The sequence below is a fragment of the Chaetura pelagica genome, unplaced genomic scaffold (assembly GCF_000747805.2).
Source record: "Chaetura pelagica isolate M959 unplaced genomic scaffold, ChaPel_1.0 scaffold364, whole genome shotgun sequence".
Lineage (NCBI taxonomy): Eukaryota > Metazoa > Chordata > Aves > Apodiformes > Apodidae > Chaetura > Chaetura pelagica.
In genome coordinates this window covers 337,616-354,864 of record NW_009953089.1, presented here as the reverse complement: position 1 = coordinate 354,864, position 17,249 = coordinate 337,616, and the positions used below count along the sequence as shown (strand labels likewise).

Below are 17,249 nucleotides of genomic sequence, written 5' to 3'. Positions count from 1 at the left end.
CCTGGGGGAGGAGGGAGAGGATCAAGAGCATTGTTGTCTCTGGTTTAATTGTTGATCCTGAGTCAAACCATGACACGTCACTAGATTTATTACCTACAAATTCAATGTCTGAGTATAAATATTCTGTTTGTACCCCATAAAAAGGTCCTTCTTATGCTCTGATTCTTCATATAATATTCTGATACAATTTCAGCAGTATGCCAATTAGGGTAATTAAAGCTGTAGAAATAGAATCTACCTAATCAGTGCTGTAAATTTAACAGGTATTTTACATAAGCATTAGCTCAGTTATCATCTAAATCAAAATGACTCCTCAAACACACCAACTGCAGAGTAGCAAAGACATTTGCTTTACACAAAGTCATTTGCTTTACAAAGTCAAATGTTGCCAACTTTTTTTTTTTTTTTTCAAAAGTTCAGCAAATCAACGTGGTATTTGGAAGCCTCCAAGTGCCTAATGAAGTTAAAATACTGTGAAATGTTAGGACTGGGGGGAGCTCCTGTAACCAAGTACAGAAGTAGTCTTCATTTAAATAACAAAACATTCACCTCCTTAAAAAGATTTAAAACTGACCCATTCAATAACAGTGCCCTGGGAAATCTAGCAGTAGAAAGAATCTCTGGAAGCAAAAGAAGGTCATATATTGTGATCTCACCACAATAAAATGTACTTAGTGTCAGGAACAAGGAGGAAATTTGGAGAGATGACAATAATGACACCTTCAGGCCATTTGATCTGAACCACTGCACTTTTTTTGGGCAGCACAGAGTAAAACAATTTTCTTTGCTGCTCAGAAAACACTTCAAAGAGAAGAATGCTTTTTTTTTTTTTCCTGCGTTTTGTTGCTCAGCAGACTCTCCCACGTTGGGACAGGCTGCCCAGAGAGGTTGTGGAGTCTCCTTCTCTGGAGCCTTTCAAATCCCATCTGGATGCATTTCTGTGTGGCCTGCTCTAGGTGATCCTGCTCTGGCAGGGGGGTTGGACTATGATCTCCAGAGGTCCCTTCCAACCCCTACATTCTGTGTTTTTATGATTCTGTGTTCCCCAGCTGGGTTTACTTGGTTTAAATAGCTATAGTACCTGCTGCTTTCAGCAGGTGGAAGAAAACTTCAGTGCCACATATTTTAATTGGCTTCACCAATTCTTCAAACCCAGATGCTACAATTAAAAACAAGTTTGACTTCATACAAGGAAAGCATCAGAGGACATTAATGAACCTGTAAAAGGCTCATATTCCACAGGTTGCCTCTGCAGAACAGGCAACCTCCCACTACAGAATCTGGTCTGAAAATTTATCCCAACAGTGACACTGGAAGGAAGGAGGCTTCTACATCTCACACACTTTGGGTTTCATATCAGGCACTTGAACTGTTGGACAGATGCCATTCTGAGCCAAGTAAGTGAACACAGGGTTAGAATCTTTAATCTAGGTCTAATAATGAAGTATCAGCAACAAAGTGGAGGCAGGGACTGAGCAAGCCATCTGTGCTGAGACTTGTTTGTGGTTTCTAAATGCCCAAGACAGCAGCAGTAACTATTCCATAGTGTCCGTTTTCCTGGTGAGTTGTGTTGCTGATAGGAGGCTTTTCTGTGTCTTGAACTAAGAAGGCATTGAGGTACCCTGTGCCTAATTCCCTGGATCCTTCAGGTCCATGCTAGAGCCAAATATTGCCACCAGCTGCTCCTCATAATGTGTTATATTCCTCTTCATAATGTCCATGCAGGGCCCAAGCAACCTCTCAAACGCTTGCACATCCATGACTGCAAAGGAACAGAAGTGAAAACAAGGTTGTTTTTCAAAAAGGACACCATGCACCAATCTATTTTTTTAAGTCAGAACACAGACCTCTGGTCCAACCCATTTTGGTTTGAGGCTTCAATAGAAACCACAGAAACAGAAATCAGATTTCTGATTCCCCTCTGTACTGTTATCTGGAGAAACAAAGATGAATGGAACATATCTGACCTCAAGGATAAACACAGAAGCCAAATACACTCCCCACTGGTATTGGCAGAACACCTGAAAGCTGTGTGTTGCAAACAAACCATAGACCAGAAGCTGATGCTACTTACCCATTTAAAGGGCACACAAGCAGAAGAAAACAGAACCTGCTGGAAGGATACAGCAGTGCTTCTCCAGCTTCAGCATGGAGATCTGCTCCAGCCTGTGCTCCCAGCTCCTCGTGTCCCATCGCCAGTTACCAAAAGGTTTTGAACAGCTGCTGTCTCAGGCATGGTCCCCAAAATAAGCAAAGATCAGAAAAGGGTAGCAGTAAACATGGAACATCTGCTTACCTAAACATTTGACCTCCCCAACAGCATAAGCAGAGGCTGCTCTGGGTTTGTTGGTAACAAGTGCAAGCTCTCCAAAATACTGCCCTCTGCAACACCGGGTAATTTCCACTTCTTGGTTAGTTTCTTTACCTGTCATAGTCTGTTGAACAGTATATTTTCATTATTTGCATACAGATCTGTCTTTGTACAAGCCTACAGTTAATTCCAGTTATCTTACAGATGTGCAGCAGCTTATTAGTTCAGGACTTTTAAACTAGCAAGTCCCAAGTCATGCTTTGTACTGGCAGAACACATTGACAGCCTATTCAATTAGAACTTTGATAAGAAAGGTGTATGCCAGCCCAAAAGTTCTGGGATTGGCAGATATTTATTGTTCCAGCTTTGGAAACTACTATTACATTAGCTTAACACAGGTTTTATTATGCACAACATGTTGTCCCCTAAGGCTGCTTCAGACTGCACAGAGATCTGCTCAAATGCCAATGCCTAGTAGGTCACCAGAAATAACAGACCCCAGGTTTTGTAAGTTGCAGTTTTCTATAATCCTTGAAGAAAAGTCTAATTTCCACCCTTAAGGCCAGGGGGAGAATATTGAGTCAGTTTGCAGAGGAGCAGATACAAGCAAAGGACTTTCCAACTTTACTCAAGTGACTTGTGGCCACTTCAGAACAGGTCGGTTTTAAGTCCCCATGTATCACGAGTGACAATGATAAACATCATAAAATAATATCTTTAAAGAAGTCAGGGTAGGATTTTCCACACCACTTGCATTAATTGATCAAATCAAGGATTGACCTAAAGCCTAATGACCCAATCTGAACTGACCTTGCTTTTCATCAAGATTCTTACTTCTCCAGATTCTACTATATAAAAACAATCAGCTTTGTCGCCCTGTAAAGAGGAAAAGGCAAAACAAAATATTATTATAAAATAAAAAATAAAAAATATTATTTAGTTTACTGTAAAAGTATGTGTAAATGGTATTAAAGCTTTCACTTGTGCAGAAATCTGCTAGAGTTGACAATCACTCCAATTCTTAACATTAAATGGGGACTGGTTAAATAGAGAAGGAATTATTGGTACACACCATCCAGTGACAGGGCAGGTGGAAAAGAAAAAGCAAAGGAGATTGATGATATACATCAAGTTCTAGAAAGGAATCACAAGTTGTTCTTGAGTGTGAAATTAAAAAAAGGTTTAGTCAAATTCTGCTGTTCCTATGAAAAAACATGAGAGAAGAAAAATGCAGAAGCTAAAGTAATATAATAAGTTTGTAGTAAAAGACATATTGGTTGCTCCCCAAACATTCAAGAAGTGGTTAAATACAATTCAAGCAAAAGAATAAATGATGCCACGTAGGTCCAAGTAATGGGATTCTATAAGTCAGTTCCACACAGGAAAAAAGAAGCAGAGAAAAGAGGAATGATAAAGAGAAATTAGGCTCCAAGTACCTGAGAAATGATGCGTTCCCCATCTTGATACACTTTCTCCCCTATGACATCCACTATCTTCATCCGCTCTGATGCCTGGAACGAAGAGAAAAATTAAACATAATTATCTATTGTAATATACCTTGGGTAAACTTTGTAGCCCTGAAATGAAGAGGCATTCACTAGACACACAAACACACAGCATCTGGGTACTGAAAAATACAGCCCCTACAATGACACTGTCGTACTGCACCACAGCTTCCAAGCCTGCCGTCACCAATAGGCAAAGAAAATTGCCTAGTGTCCCATCCAGGTGCTTTTCTTAACCTCAAAGTTAACAAATAACTGATCTGGCTGGCTTAGAGCAAAGAAAAAAAAAAACCCACAACCAACTTCATCTAAGATTCAGTTGAAATTCGACAAAAACACTCAGAAAAATGTAATAAACTTGCTAAGAACAAACTTCAACGAGGAACAGCAGCAACATATTTTCAGAATATTTTAATCACCATATATTTGAATATGTGAGGGGTTTTGTGATTCAGAACTCTTTCCTGGAATGGAGAGAGGAAGGGGATATGAAAAGGACACCAGGTCTAAATTGTGAGCAGGCACTGCAACAAGATGCAAACAAGGGCAAAAGGCACTAATCTGACATGCAATGAAACATGTCTGAGCCTCCATAAATTGGAAGGGAGAAAAAAGAGATAAATTTATCTCCAGTGTTTTCCACTGCCCGTCCAGAACACCACAAAATAACTTTATTACTTCAGAGCAGTGTAAGAAACATTAAGGAAGAAAATCTAACAACTAAAAATACATATCTCAAAAGATGATTCAGTTGTAATCTGTTCATTCCAGAAATGCACCTCAATCCATCCCATGCCTAAGAAACTTAACTCTGATCCATGCATGATTCAACTGCAGTATGTCATACAAAAAGCCATCCAGTGCTAATGAGTTATTTTTCTAGATCTTTAAATATTTATGATTCATTTTTGCACTCAAAAAAAGTCACGTTGATGGAACCAATTTAGCCAGGCACTGAGGGAGGTGCTGCACAATTTAGCCCTTCCACAGGTACCAACATATGTCCAAAATTAGAGGTTGCTATTCACACCTAATAAAATACTCTGCCATTTTATCATCTTCTCTCCAAGGTCTCCTTAAATACTAAAGATTAATTCTGAAAAATATTCTTACAATGAAAAAACAGGGAATAACCAATTTATAATGTAAGGCAAAGACAAACATATACTAATTTCAAAGCAGTTTGGTATGGCTCCAAAAGCCCTCTGAAGATATAGGCTGAATCTATAGCTTAGAAGTGACAATTTACATATTGCTCCTAAAGTCATAGACCACACACATGACCATGACATCTGCCTGCCTTTCCTGGCCATTTTGTTCCCAGGTAGCAGTGCTTCCCTTTAGCCTATTCCTAGTTTTAACCTTAACCAATATTCAGAAGATAACAAGACCTACTCTGGCTCACATATTTGTATCAAATTTAAAATCATTCATGGTTGGTAAAAGCCAAATATCATTACTTTAATGTCATACCCTCCAAGGGAAGCAAAGCCCTGAGTTCCAATTTTCATGTTAATATCTGTTTTCCAACATATTTAGAGATGGTTTTTGTTATGTGGTGTTTTGAGATTTTTTTTTTTAATCTTTAAACAGGCTCAGATAAATAATTAGCAATTGCTTGCTGTGTACAAAGGATATGAAAAAAACCAAACATGTACAACTTCAACAATGCAAATTAAGTTGTACAGTAAACACGATACCAAAGCAGCTCTTAAACTTTTGTTCTAAGCAAAAATGACAGATTTCTGATACAGTAGGAACACTGACTGCAGAGCTAATGCTAATGTAGTAATTTGATGCAGATGTCTCTGAGAAGCTTTACCTCCAAGAATTTAAGAAGGGGCACAGACTCAATAAATGATTCATATGTCTTCCTCTTCTTTGCGTTGTTCTTCAATATAATCCTTCTGAACGTCCCCCGATCCTGCAAGAAACAGCACAGAGAAATACATTATTCATCTTCACTAAAATGCTCCTTTTAAAACATGAACCAGTATTTGCAACAAAAGCTGGCTTTGAAAAGTCAACTGTTAAAATGACACCATATCCATCACAACAGTGATCACAACAGCTCTTGTGAGAGTACTTGTTGGAATAACAAATTGAAAAAAAGGAAGCTCTAAGACCTGGCCCTTCTCAGAGAAGCATTTAAGAATTCCATTTTTAGTCCATCTTGTACCGTTTCTCAGGGCTGTTTGTTAATATACCTGTCACGTTTCCACATACGATGAAGAAATTACGCCACTGGAAATAGGATTTTGCAACTTATTTATTAAGGCAGGATTAAGTCTCAGTTGGATTCCTTTCTACTTGAGCCACAGATTGCAAAAGTAACTTGGAGGTTTATACTGGTCTCAGATTAGGAATAGAGTATCACAGAGCAACAGGCTTGATCCACTCCTCCACCTTCCAGGATCTGTACCATAAGCACCTTCCCGATGGAAAAGAAAAAATTGTTTATTTTGCTTTTGAAGACCAAACGTTGGGCAAGATTCCCAACCAGCTCTGCCGCCCTTCCTGCTCTGAGCTCTTCCCAAGCAGCAGCAGCAGCAGCAGCGCTGGCCACGGGGCGGCACTGAGTGCCCGAGCCCAGGCAGGCTCGTCCCGCTGCCCTGCGGCAGAGACAGGTTTGGGGAGGGTCTTGCCAGAGATCCGGACCAAAGGCTTCTCATTTCCCTGCAGAAAAGGCAGGGCAAACACGGAGGAGAACGGGCACGGGAGAGGTGGAAGCCAACAGCACGTGCGGGCTAAGGGAAAGGGCACTTGCCCACCGGGTGTTTCTGGGTTTGCCTGGCAATAATGCCCCAAGTTGCTGGTAGGATCAGCTCTAAATCACTAACATGGTGAGAACTGCAGAGTTTCCCTTCACACAACATGAGCCTCTAAGTGTAAAAATTAAAAATTAAAAAAAAAATCAGAGGAAAGGAGCAGAATTTTGGTGAGGAAAATGGTACCAAACAATTGAATAATCTTTAAAGTTGACATATCCCACAATTAGCAGAAACATCCATTGAGAGCCCTTCCTCAGGGTCTCATTTACAGAAGACAACTGCTACCTCAGCAGAGACATCCTGAGGTGAAGAGCTATTTTCAAGTAAGAGAACAGTTTTATGGGATGCAGGCAGCAAATACTTCTAACTTCAAGCAATGGTTGATACAGGTGACACTAGTGTAATATGAAAGTCGGAGATGAACAATGAAGAAAAGAATGATGTTACTGTTGGCCAAAGGAGAACACAGGGCTATAAAGCATGAGGGATTGTTTTTCCTTTTTTAAAATACATTTTTTCAGTGGTATAAGTCTCTGCAAGTGCACATTTGGAGAAGCAGAAAGGTGCAGAAATGGTAAGGTGAATTCTGAAAGCATAACAAATCCATAATTAATGTGAGAGCATCAGGAAGGGAGGAGAAGCAGCAGCATTTGAACAAAAAAGGCAGTGCAGTGAGGGAAGTGTGCATGAGCAGGCAGTTTTCCCCAGACACAGTCAGAAGAAAAGGCTTGAGGACATTTCCATGTGTGATAACTGCTTTGTGCCTGAGCCTTCAGGCACAAAACAGTATAGAGAAATAACCAGAAGTTTTATGCAGGAAAATGCAAAACATCCACAGGACAGATAAGCAGCGACAGGTTCCCCTTCAACTACACCTTGCTAATTGAGTATAATTACAGAAAAAAAAAAAAAACACCAAAAATTAACCCAATGTGTGCAGTTCTTTTCAAAGGCAAATTATAAAAAAACCACACATCATCTAGTTTTCTTCCTTCTATAAACGAGCTCTATTTGTAGGTAGCTGCTTTCTTCTGCCTTGTTCAAGAAATTAGATTCTGACACTACTCCCTGGTTGATTTACCAAAATCTTTTCTCTCAGCTAACAAAGAAAAGGGAAGTCACATCTCCCAGCAAGCACTGAGACTGCACTAAGCACGCCCTGTGCAGCAGCTTATCAGTCCTGTAATCAAGGTCACACCACATGGTCAACCCCCAGCTACAGTTGCCGAGGAGCCCGGCACACAGAAAACATAAACCACTTCTGGCTTCAAAGGCCTCGTTGATCAGACAATCCACTTATTATGTGAGCCCTCACAGATGAGTTAGAGAACACTGTGGAAATAACCCACCCAAAAAGTGTGGATAAAAGAACTAAAAGAGGAAACTAATGTCAACAGCTTCACGTTCAATGCTGCTATGCTAGAGACAAAACAACACCATCATTTAGCTTGGTATCTCATAGGTCATGCTGACCTGAGAACCTCTTCCAGGGTAACACTTGAGAGACCAGAAACACCATGACAGTTTATTTTGAAGGAAGACAAAGCTTTGGGCAGCTTTCCTAGCTCTTCAAATCCACACAGAATCACAGAACAGTAGGGGTTGGAAGGCACCTCTGGAGATCATCTAGGCCAACTCCTCTGCTAGAGCAGGGTCCCCTAGAGCAGATTAAATTACTGACATCCTCAAAGACCTTCCTATTCCCCTTAGAACAAAGGGGTAGGAAGGTAAGATGAAAATAAAGACCATTTTAGATACTTTTTCCCCTTCCCCATAAAATAAATGCGTTCATGCCTCCTCCACTGTCCTTCACAGAATGAAAACAAAACCAGGATTTTCTTCCCCCAACAAAAACCACAATTACAGCAAATGAAAAATAATAAACAGACAGATAAAACTAGCAATATAGTTTTTACAGACAAGTAGTTCTAGAAATGTGGCCAAAAGGATTTGTACAATGGATCTCTTATGCCAGGAGGTGAGCCAACAGATCATGATAAAATAGCTGTTAGCACAAGGACTCGTACCAAGAGAAGCACCAGACATGGTGAGCTAGTGTTTAAAATATTATACAGCTGAGAGCAACTTCCTTTCCTTACCAGTCCCCAAAGAGCTCCTTCTGTTGTGGCAACAATGGTGGCAGCTCGAGGAGTGTTGTACATCAATGCCAGTTCCCCAAAACTGCCATGATTATCATAGTGGCCCACACAGCGCGACACGTTGTCTTTTGCTACGACAATATCATACGATCCCCTGGAAAACAATGGGATAGACATTTTTTAGACATTATTCCAGTCCAGATCATAAAAACACCTTTTTGCTGTAATACAAATAGTCCTTTTATTGTTGGGTGAGATGGAACATGCTTATTTGAGCTTTCCAGTTGTCTGATACTAAGCTGCTTCTATCTACACTATTTCCACAGTAATTCCCTCCTAATGAAGCATTCACTCCTTATCAATCTGAGCAGGATCTGCTTGGTTTCCTCTGCAGAGCATTTCAACATGGCTCTTGTAAAATGCTCTGGCCAGGGTTATAGGTAGTTTCATAGTCTTTGACAGCACATGCCCATGCTGTAGATTCAAATCAACCAGCTCCTGCAAGGACAGCAGGGCTGCTGTAGAAGCACAAAGGTCACAGAAAGGGCGTTTCTTCACATACCCAAGATACCAAGTTCTGCAGTGCTAACTGACCAGTCTTAGTATAAGCAGCACATAATGATCCTCAAGCTGGAAATTTAAAACTAGTTCATGAATGTTATACAAGCCACATCCTTACACTGTAACACAGCCATCTCCAGGGGCAACCATTTCGCACCTGGTATTTGTCTCACACATCACTTGTGACCAAGACGTTTATCTCCAAGTCCAACTTCACAAGCACAAGCTAAGCAAGCATGGGTAACCCACTCCAGCAGTTATGCAGAACATTATGGGTTCCACTCTAGTCACACTGGTTCCAAATTAAAGTGGCCAAGACAAAAGGTTTTTAATGTCTTTTCTTCTTGTTGTTGTAACAGGTCACTTCTAGAAACAGGAAAACTCTCTACAACTCTTGACATCTAGCCAGGATCTGAACAGATCAAAAAGGAAGTGTTGAAATACCAAAAGCCTGCTTGTACTTTGTTCAAAGGGAGCTGTAACCTGTTTAAATTGGAAAGGCCTCCTCACCCTGTCCTGCAAGGGGCACACTTCTTACATTGTGATGAAGTAAAAGGAACAGTAACCCAGAGTTTAATGAGAATCAAAAGGATCCTCTGATGAAGATGCAGGTACAAGGTCCAGCAAGTCAAACATCAAAACACAAATCTGGAACAAACTGTACCACAGCAACTGCAGATGAACAGGCTGTGCACAGAAAGCAGCCCTGTAAAAGTCAAACAAGTGTCTGTAACACCTTCAGAACTGTCTCACGCTTGGGACTTTAAAAAAATAATTTAAAAAATACAGTTTGACTAGGCCTGATTAATTCCCAGCTATGGCACCAGAGATCATTCAGGAATTAGCCACTGGCATAAGAGACTATACAAAATACATCATGCTTTGGAGAAAAGTAGGTAGGGAACACTCTCCTGGCTTTCAGCAGCTGAACATGCATATAGTTTTCCCCAGGATTTCAGGTCTTTGTCAGAAGGAATGGTGCTGTCTCCAAAAACACCATTCAGCATGTAAAAAAAAGTCAACAGAAATGGCAGTAGGTGAAACTCCTCATAGTAAACAAGTATGGGAGCATTCCTTGGTGAGACCTGCCCAGTATTAAGAGCAGATGGTCTTTCAGGATTGCTGATGGACAGCCCTGGGTTTGTTCGTTATCTCTGAACACTCCTGCATTTAAAAAAAAATTGTAGGAGATTCCACAAAGTGGAATGCATCAAACAAACCATTAAAACATAAGGTGAGGAAGCTTTGCACAAGGACTTAAGTATCTACTGTATTAAAGCCTTTCAGACCCAGAGAAAAAATTCTGGCTGCTGGATCAATAGTAGATGGGTCAGATTCAGATATGTCAGAAGATCCAAGAAATGTAGTCTCTCTTTGTCATCCAGAAAGCTAGAGGAGAAAACTAGACACGTGAAGACTACGTAGCATCCTTACCAGACACTTTTTACACTCTACTACTCTACACTTACACCTAGGAAACCAAGCAGGAAACCAACAGCATGCTAACATGCTAAACTATATCAGGATTAGTGTTGATGGAATCTTTCATTAATTCTTGTAATGTCCAGTATCTGTTTAATGATTCTCTGAGAGTCACCAGAAGCAACAATCTTCAGAGGTTTTTTGAAAGAGAAGAGCCATCTGTGAGTAACTTAAGAGAAATGCAACTTCTTCCCATCCCTCAGATTGAAAGTCACTTAGTAGTGCCATTTATTTCCAAATAACTATAGCCACATAACCTTCAGCCAAGCTTTTAGCTGTCTGTGGTCCAAGGACTAAATTGGTGAGGCAGCACTGGGTGACCTTGGCTCAGCTTTGCTGAGAAAACTGTTGCTGAACTGTGAGACAGTCTGAGAGCTAAAGCCCTGCAAGATAAGGAGAATAAAAACACAGACTGAAGTGTAATTGTTGAGATGGTAATCATTAAGAGCTCAAGGACTCAAAAGAAAAATACTGACATGAAAAAATATAAAACCTCAAGGCAAAAAATAGCAGAAGAGGACAACTCAGCAAGATTGTGGATCAGCCTGTTCCAAGGGGCAGAGGCCAGTGCTGCCCCTCCTGACTGATGACTGCTCAATCAGCAGAGACTCATCAGGTGCCTCCTCAGCCATGATACATACTGATGTTTAGCCATGCAACACCTCCAGCCCAGCTTTAAAGAGCTGCTGCGTTCTCAACTTACATCTATCCTGCCTGCTGTCCCTCTGTGCATGGTGAAAGACACTCAGAAGTTATCTGGTGAGGAAGTACAACAAGAAGACTTGGGGGAAAAAAAAGGACTGCATCAGAAAGGTTATTTTTCTATGCAGACAAGATGCTGAAGAGTTACATCCACGTCAGCGTTCATTCAGACAGGAAGAAATTAATCCTGAGGGATATTTAGGCATTAATGACTTATCTTAGAGTACCAAGACAGGGATACTGGTGCCTTGAAGGAGCCAAAGTCCTCTGAATTCGTCCTTGCAGGCAAGGGCAAATACTATATCCAGAATTTCTTCCAAAAGGGCCAAAGATGCTCAAAATCTGCATGCGTACATGTAGCTATTGCATGCCTGTTGCACACATATTTATGATATACAAAATTATCATGTGAATTTACTTGACGCAAGAAAACACAAAATGGCAACATAAACTCTGCAAAAACAAATTACCTGACAAATAAAAACAAAAGTAACCACAATTCTTTCTAACATCAGTGATAAAAAGGAACTGGACAAAGTCTAACTTGATCTATGGTAGCCACCACCAAGTTTTATTTCCTGTATTCTCCTTCCTCAAAATAATCTCCTGTCCCTTCCCTTCTTACCCGGTGATTTCTTTTGCTGCTTTTCCCCTTTGCTTTTTCAGAAAAAAGCACATCCTGGCCTAGAGACAGCATGTAATACTGCTGATTTTAAGTTATGCACATGCTGCTGGGCAGGGAAGCTCAACTGAACAAAGTTTCATAGATAAGCTCATACTGTGGCCCCTCCCTCAGATAAAGTGGTATTTGAGTTTTTATGCAGTCACTCAGAATGTGTTAAACCCAGCAGATTTGAAATGTCCACATCTCAAATTTGATTGTCCCTGGGCAAATGATCCAAAAGTCAATGAGACCCTGAAGGTGAAAATGGAAAAATCAAAGTAAGGAATAATGACTGCAAAAAGTACATTTCCTTCAGAAACTGTCCTGCAGTAAAAGCATTCCCTGCCATTTCTAAGAAAACAGATAGAAACCAACTCTGCATTTCAAAGGCACAGGTGCTTACCTCTCAATGACATAGAAGTTGTCTCCATCATCTCCTTGATCAATCACATGTTCCTGAGGTTTCACCTTCTTCTCAAACATGGCATCAAGGACCTGAGACAGCTGCTCCTATAAAAAAAGGGTGAGCAAGCTCATCTGACTTGATCTGAATAGTGAAATGCAACATGCATTGCATTATTTTACTGTATGCAAATATAAATTACACTGATATTAAATGTTGATTTCCACTAGTAACTACCTCACTTCCTTCCAGATTATTAATATATAAATTAAATAATGCAGACAAACAGACACTTCCATTACAGAAGAGCTATTTACACATCCCATTTCAGCACCAAAGCACACATGTACTGCAAGCTCTCCCTTGGTATCATCTGACACAGCTTCACTGCAATGGATACATCTTGATTCTGTCAACAGCACGTGTGTTTCATTATATGTATGTATAGAAACCACATCATGATTTATTAGTAACTTATTCGTACTGTCATCATCCAGGAGCCCCAGTCATGACCAGGACTGGACTTAAGAAGACTATCCAAACACACTTCCCTAGATAGTCTGTGTCCTAAGAGAACCTGCAATTCCAACACAAGACAAGATCAGACAGGTACAGAAGGGGAGCACATACAGAAAATGGGATATTGCTGCTCTGCACAGCAAACTCAAGTTAGGTTTCTCTGACAAGCCATGACTGAACCTTTTCTGTAGGCAGTAGAGCCAGGGCAGCTGTGAAAGCCAAGAGACATGATGCCATAGACATGCTTTGCCTCCATGCTGAGCTCCTTTACCACCTTTGTGATTCCCAAGTCCATTAACAATAGACTTCCATTGCATTTTCAATGATCAGATGTTCCAAGCTGAAGATGGAGATGGCAGCTTAGTTTCTAAAAATATACTGCTTGAACATGCAAACCAGTCTTTATGCTGCTAGATACAATTGAAATATTTACTGCACTCCTTAAGCTGGCAATAATTATTGCAACATCTGTAGGCACCACTATGTTGAAAAAACTGCCTTTCACCTGATTCTTGCTTTGTCTTTTAAAACTCTTCTGATATTTAAACTAAACAAACAATCACTGCATAAAAGCCATTTATTTTAACCACACACTTCACAGCATGCATTTCAGTAACAGGTGTCAGAAAACAAGCAGCACAGATTTTAAAAAGCTTTTTAAAAATACTGTAACTGAATAATGGCTCATTTGGGGGATAAACAAGCAAAGACTTATTTTAAGTAAATAAAACACTGAGTTCTTCTGTCAATAAAAGGACAAGCTTAGTCAGATTTCTGAAGTGTAAAAACCCCTTGCTGGTTTAAATATGGATACTGAGCATGCTCAGGGTCCTTGCTTTAAGGATAACAGCCATTGATCTCACCCAGTACAAAATTCAATTGTAATTAGGATTCTACAAAAGCATTTGTAAGACACTGTGGAGCCTACACGATACATCAGACAAAGCTTTTAACAGGAGAAAACTTCTCTACGCCCCCAGCACTTTATATTGAAACATAAATCAGGTTTATCACTGGAGACGCTCAATCTCATGGTGATCACATTTTGTATATGCCCCCTGAGCTGCTGGATGTTCTTAAATATCTTACATTTTTTACTGCATATAGTGTGGTTATTTGCAAAAGGAACCTTTAAAATGTCTTAAGTAAATAAGCTTAATGAAAACAGGAATCCCAGAACAGTGAAAGGTCAGTCTTAAAAAGGACAGTTTTAAGGAAGCTTTCCTCAAGTCTGCTGCACTGAAAAGCTTTCAACAATTACTTTAAGAAGCTTCAGGAATGTGCAATCATGTAAATGTGGATTGTGTCCAATATCACAATTGTGTAAGTAATTTTCTTTTAAATTGCTCATAAAATTAACTGTTTCCTAGGGAAAAGGAAACCAGGTGCAACGGTACCCAACAGCGAATACTGAAAGATGAGCAAAAGAACAAAAACAAAACAAATCAAGTAACCAAAAAAAACCCAACACATTAAAAAAAACCCAAATTTTAACATACAAAAAAATTGAATTTGCAGGGAGAAGGATCTGACAGTCATGGAAAACTGACAATTTGACATTTTTGTTTACCTTGTTCATTGATTCCTGATATCCAAACACACATTCCAATCCAGCCTGCATATTATTAATAATTCAAGAACTAGCACAAGGCAAACAAGTATCTGACCAAGCTATTACCTGTACCTACAAACCACCAACTCCATTTACCATTTCCTTAAAATTATATTACCTGATCTAGGTTTTTGAAGAGCAGGATATCTTTACATGCTTCCTGCAGCCTGCATCGCTGTTCATCAGTTTTAGGATGAACTACCTTTAAGACAAAGTAAAATCAAACTGTCATGAAACAAAGAAATATGATTACAGCCTGAACTTGCACTTCAGAGTGAAAAAAGCAGAACACAATTTAAGAGTGTCAAAGTACACAGTTCCTTTTTGTTGTTGGCATAAACAATATTTATATGTAAACATACAAAGCAAGACAGAATGAAAGGAACCAACATAAATACATGGGGCTGACACTGAACACATGCAAAATAACAGTCAAGAAAGAATTCCCTTCCTTTCTAACTCAGCCACAGATAAAGTCAAGGCTTGAGGATTTGGAACAGAGAAACAAGTCAACAGTTTTCTTTCCAAACTCTGGCTATATTAGTCCCAATATACTTTGTTGACACACAGGTAGTTAGTAAGATTTCTGATACATCCTGATATATCAACCTATCTAATAACAGAAGTTGTCCAAGCAGTGTATTTTTTTTCCCCCCAACAAAATTACTTAAGTAAAAGCTGTTCTGTTAGAAACCCTTTTTTCTTCATTGCTTCTTTCCAATTATAAACATCCCATCAGGTTAAAGGAACCAACACTCACTCTGTCATAAGAAAGTTCATGGACGTGCTTGTTGGGGGCTAATTATGAAAACATATAAAGATATTAATTACCTCACATTTGCCACATTAACTTTATTTCTGGAATAGCAAGAATTTTTATCTTTTTTTTTTAAACAGCTACCTTAGTAGGTTTTTCTAAAAAAAAAAAAAAAAAAAAATGTCCAAAGTTGAGCATGTCTTAGATTTTTGTTTTAAAAGAAAAACTGAATCAGCAGTCAGGAAAATTAAGAGTTGTGATAGAATAAATGTATACATTTGGATGATTAGATACACTCAGTCTTTTTTTTCTTTTTATAGCATCTTATTTATGAAGTATCTTCTTTTTAAAGATAAATTAAATTAGATTTAGATTTTCATTGCAGAAGTGAAAGCATCCTTGAGATGGAATCTGGAAATGGACCAACAGAAGACCAGAGAGAAAATACTGACCCTCACCAGCCAGGCTACAGGATTTGCTCATAGAAAGCACCTCAAGAGGAATGCAATTACAGTATCTGGACTTGCAATTCCTGGGAATTACCACCTTACAAAAACAATAGAACAAAAGGTGACCCAGGTCTCAAAATATTTCAACAAAGTATTTCTCCTAGCCAGGCAGAACTGCTTTGACAAGAAAGGCAGTAAAAAAGCATGTGAGGAATTTTAAGCACCCATGAAGAAACAGCTGTGGTAAAGCTTAACTAATTCCTCACCACAGCTTTAGGAATTGTCTCAACAAGCCTTCAAAATAATTCAGGAAAATATCCAAAAGTTTAAAGATGTGGGACTGAAGCACAGCTTTTTAGTCCTTTGAAGTATAATTACATTAAAACTATTGTGGCCAAAAAAGTACATGACACAAAGTCAACATCAGGTCACCACACAGCCCCTCAGAACATGGGGCACAGGTGGTAAGGAAAAGGTGACATCCAAACACCTGCCTGTCAGACTGCAGAGAGAATCATGCACAGTACAATTCACTCATCCTTACCCTTTGTTCTGTGTCTTCTTCTTCTTCATCTGGGTTGAAAGCTTCAGCACAAACTTAGAAAAAAATGAGAGGAAATTAGAAAAAGCTGCAATTACACCAGAACATCAAACACATCAAGTTTATATTCTTTCTACATTTTGTTTTCCTTCAGGAAAAACAATCACTTTTGTTTTTATGTCATTATAATGTCAGAAGTTTAAATCCTACCTATTCTCTGAGCAGACAGTTCTGGCTGTTTTCATCTTTCATGTAAAAAGTCTGTAACTTACAATAGCAAATCATCTTGCCCAACGAGTACTCCAAAGCATGCACACAGTTCCTTTCAGTTCTTACAAACCATGATTAATGTACAAGCATCTTCCCTAACACACAGGATAGAAATACTGCAGCTGTACTGCTTTGTTCTCTGCAGTGCAACCTATGTAGCAACACTAAAAAAAATAGAAGTACAAGGAGGCATGTGGCACTCCCTCCACCTCAAGTCAGATTTGAAAGCAAGTATCTGTATTTGGGATTTTTTTCCATAAGAAGAAATCATGTTTACACAATAATTGACCTGCAAAATGAACAATCAACTTGACCACAGTATATTCTGTGACAAAAAATAATGTCTAGTCTCCTTCCCCCTGTGTTCCTATCTCTTACTCCCTTTGAATCAAATGAATGTCAAGTTGCAATTTAAAAAAACCCAACTTTTAAAAATACACAAAGTGATTGTTTTAAAACATATGAGAACATTTGTAGAAATAACACAGTGTAGTGCATAGGAACAAGGCTCTGTCAAACGTATCATTGTAACTATAGGACAGGATCAATTTTAAGAGAAGCAGTGATAATGGTGAGCTTCTCTAGTTACAAACCATTTTTGTT

At 39.3% G+C, this 17,249-nt stretch overlaps 1 protein-coding gene across 1 annotated transcript; it reads right to left on the bottom strand.

Moving 5' to 3' along the window:
* Positions 1-1,145: 1,145 nt before the first annotated feature.
* PRKAR2A (protein kinase, cAMP-dependent, regulatory, type II, alpha) lies at positions 1,146-16,661 on the bottom strand. Its single transcript, XM_009997032.1, has 10 exons — positions 16,649-16,661; positions 16,380-16,432; positions 14,748-14,831; positions 12,499-12,605; positions 8,687-8,840; positions 5,639-5,740; positions 3,748-3,822; positions 3,122-3,187; positions 2,297-2,435; positions 1,146-1,762 (listed from the first exon to the last, which is right to left on the bottom strand). Exons 1-10 carry the CDS (start codon positions 16,659-16,661, stop codon positions 1,629-1,631), a joined length of 927 nt encoding a protein of 308 aa, XP_009995334.1. The 3' UTR covers positions 1,146-1,628.
* Positions 16,662-17,249: the final 588 nt, after the last annotated feature.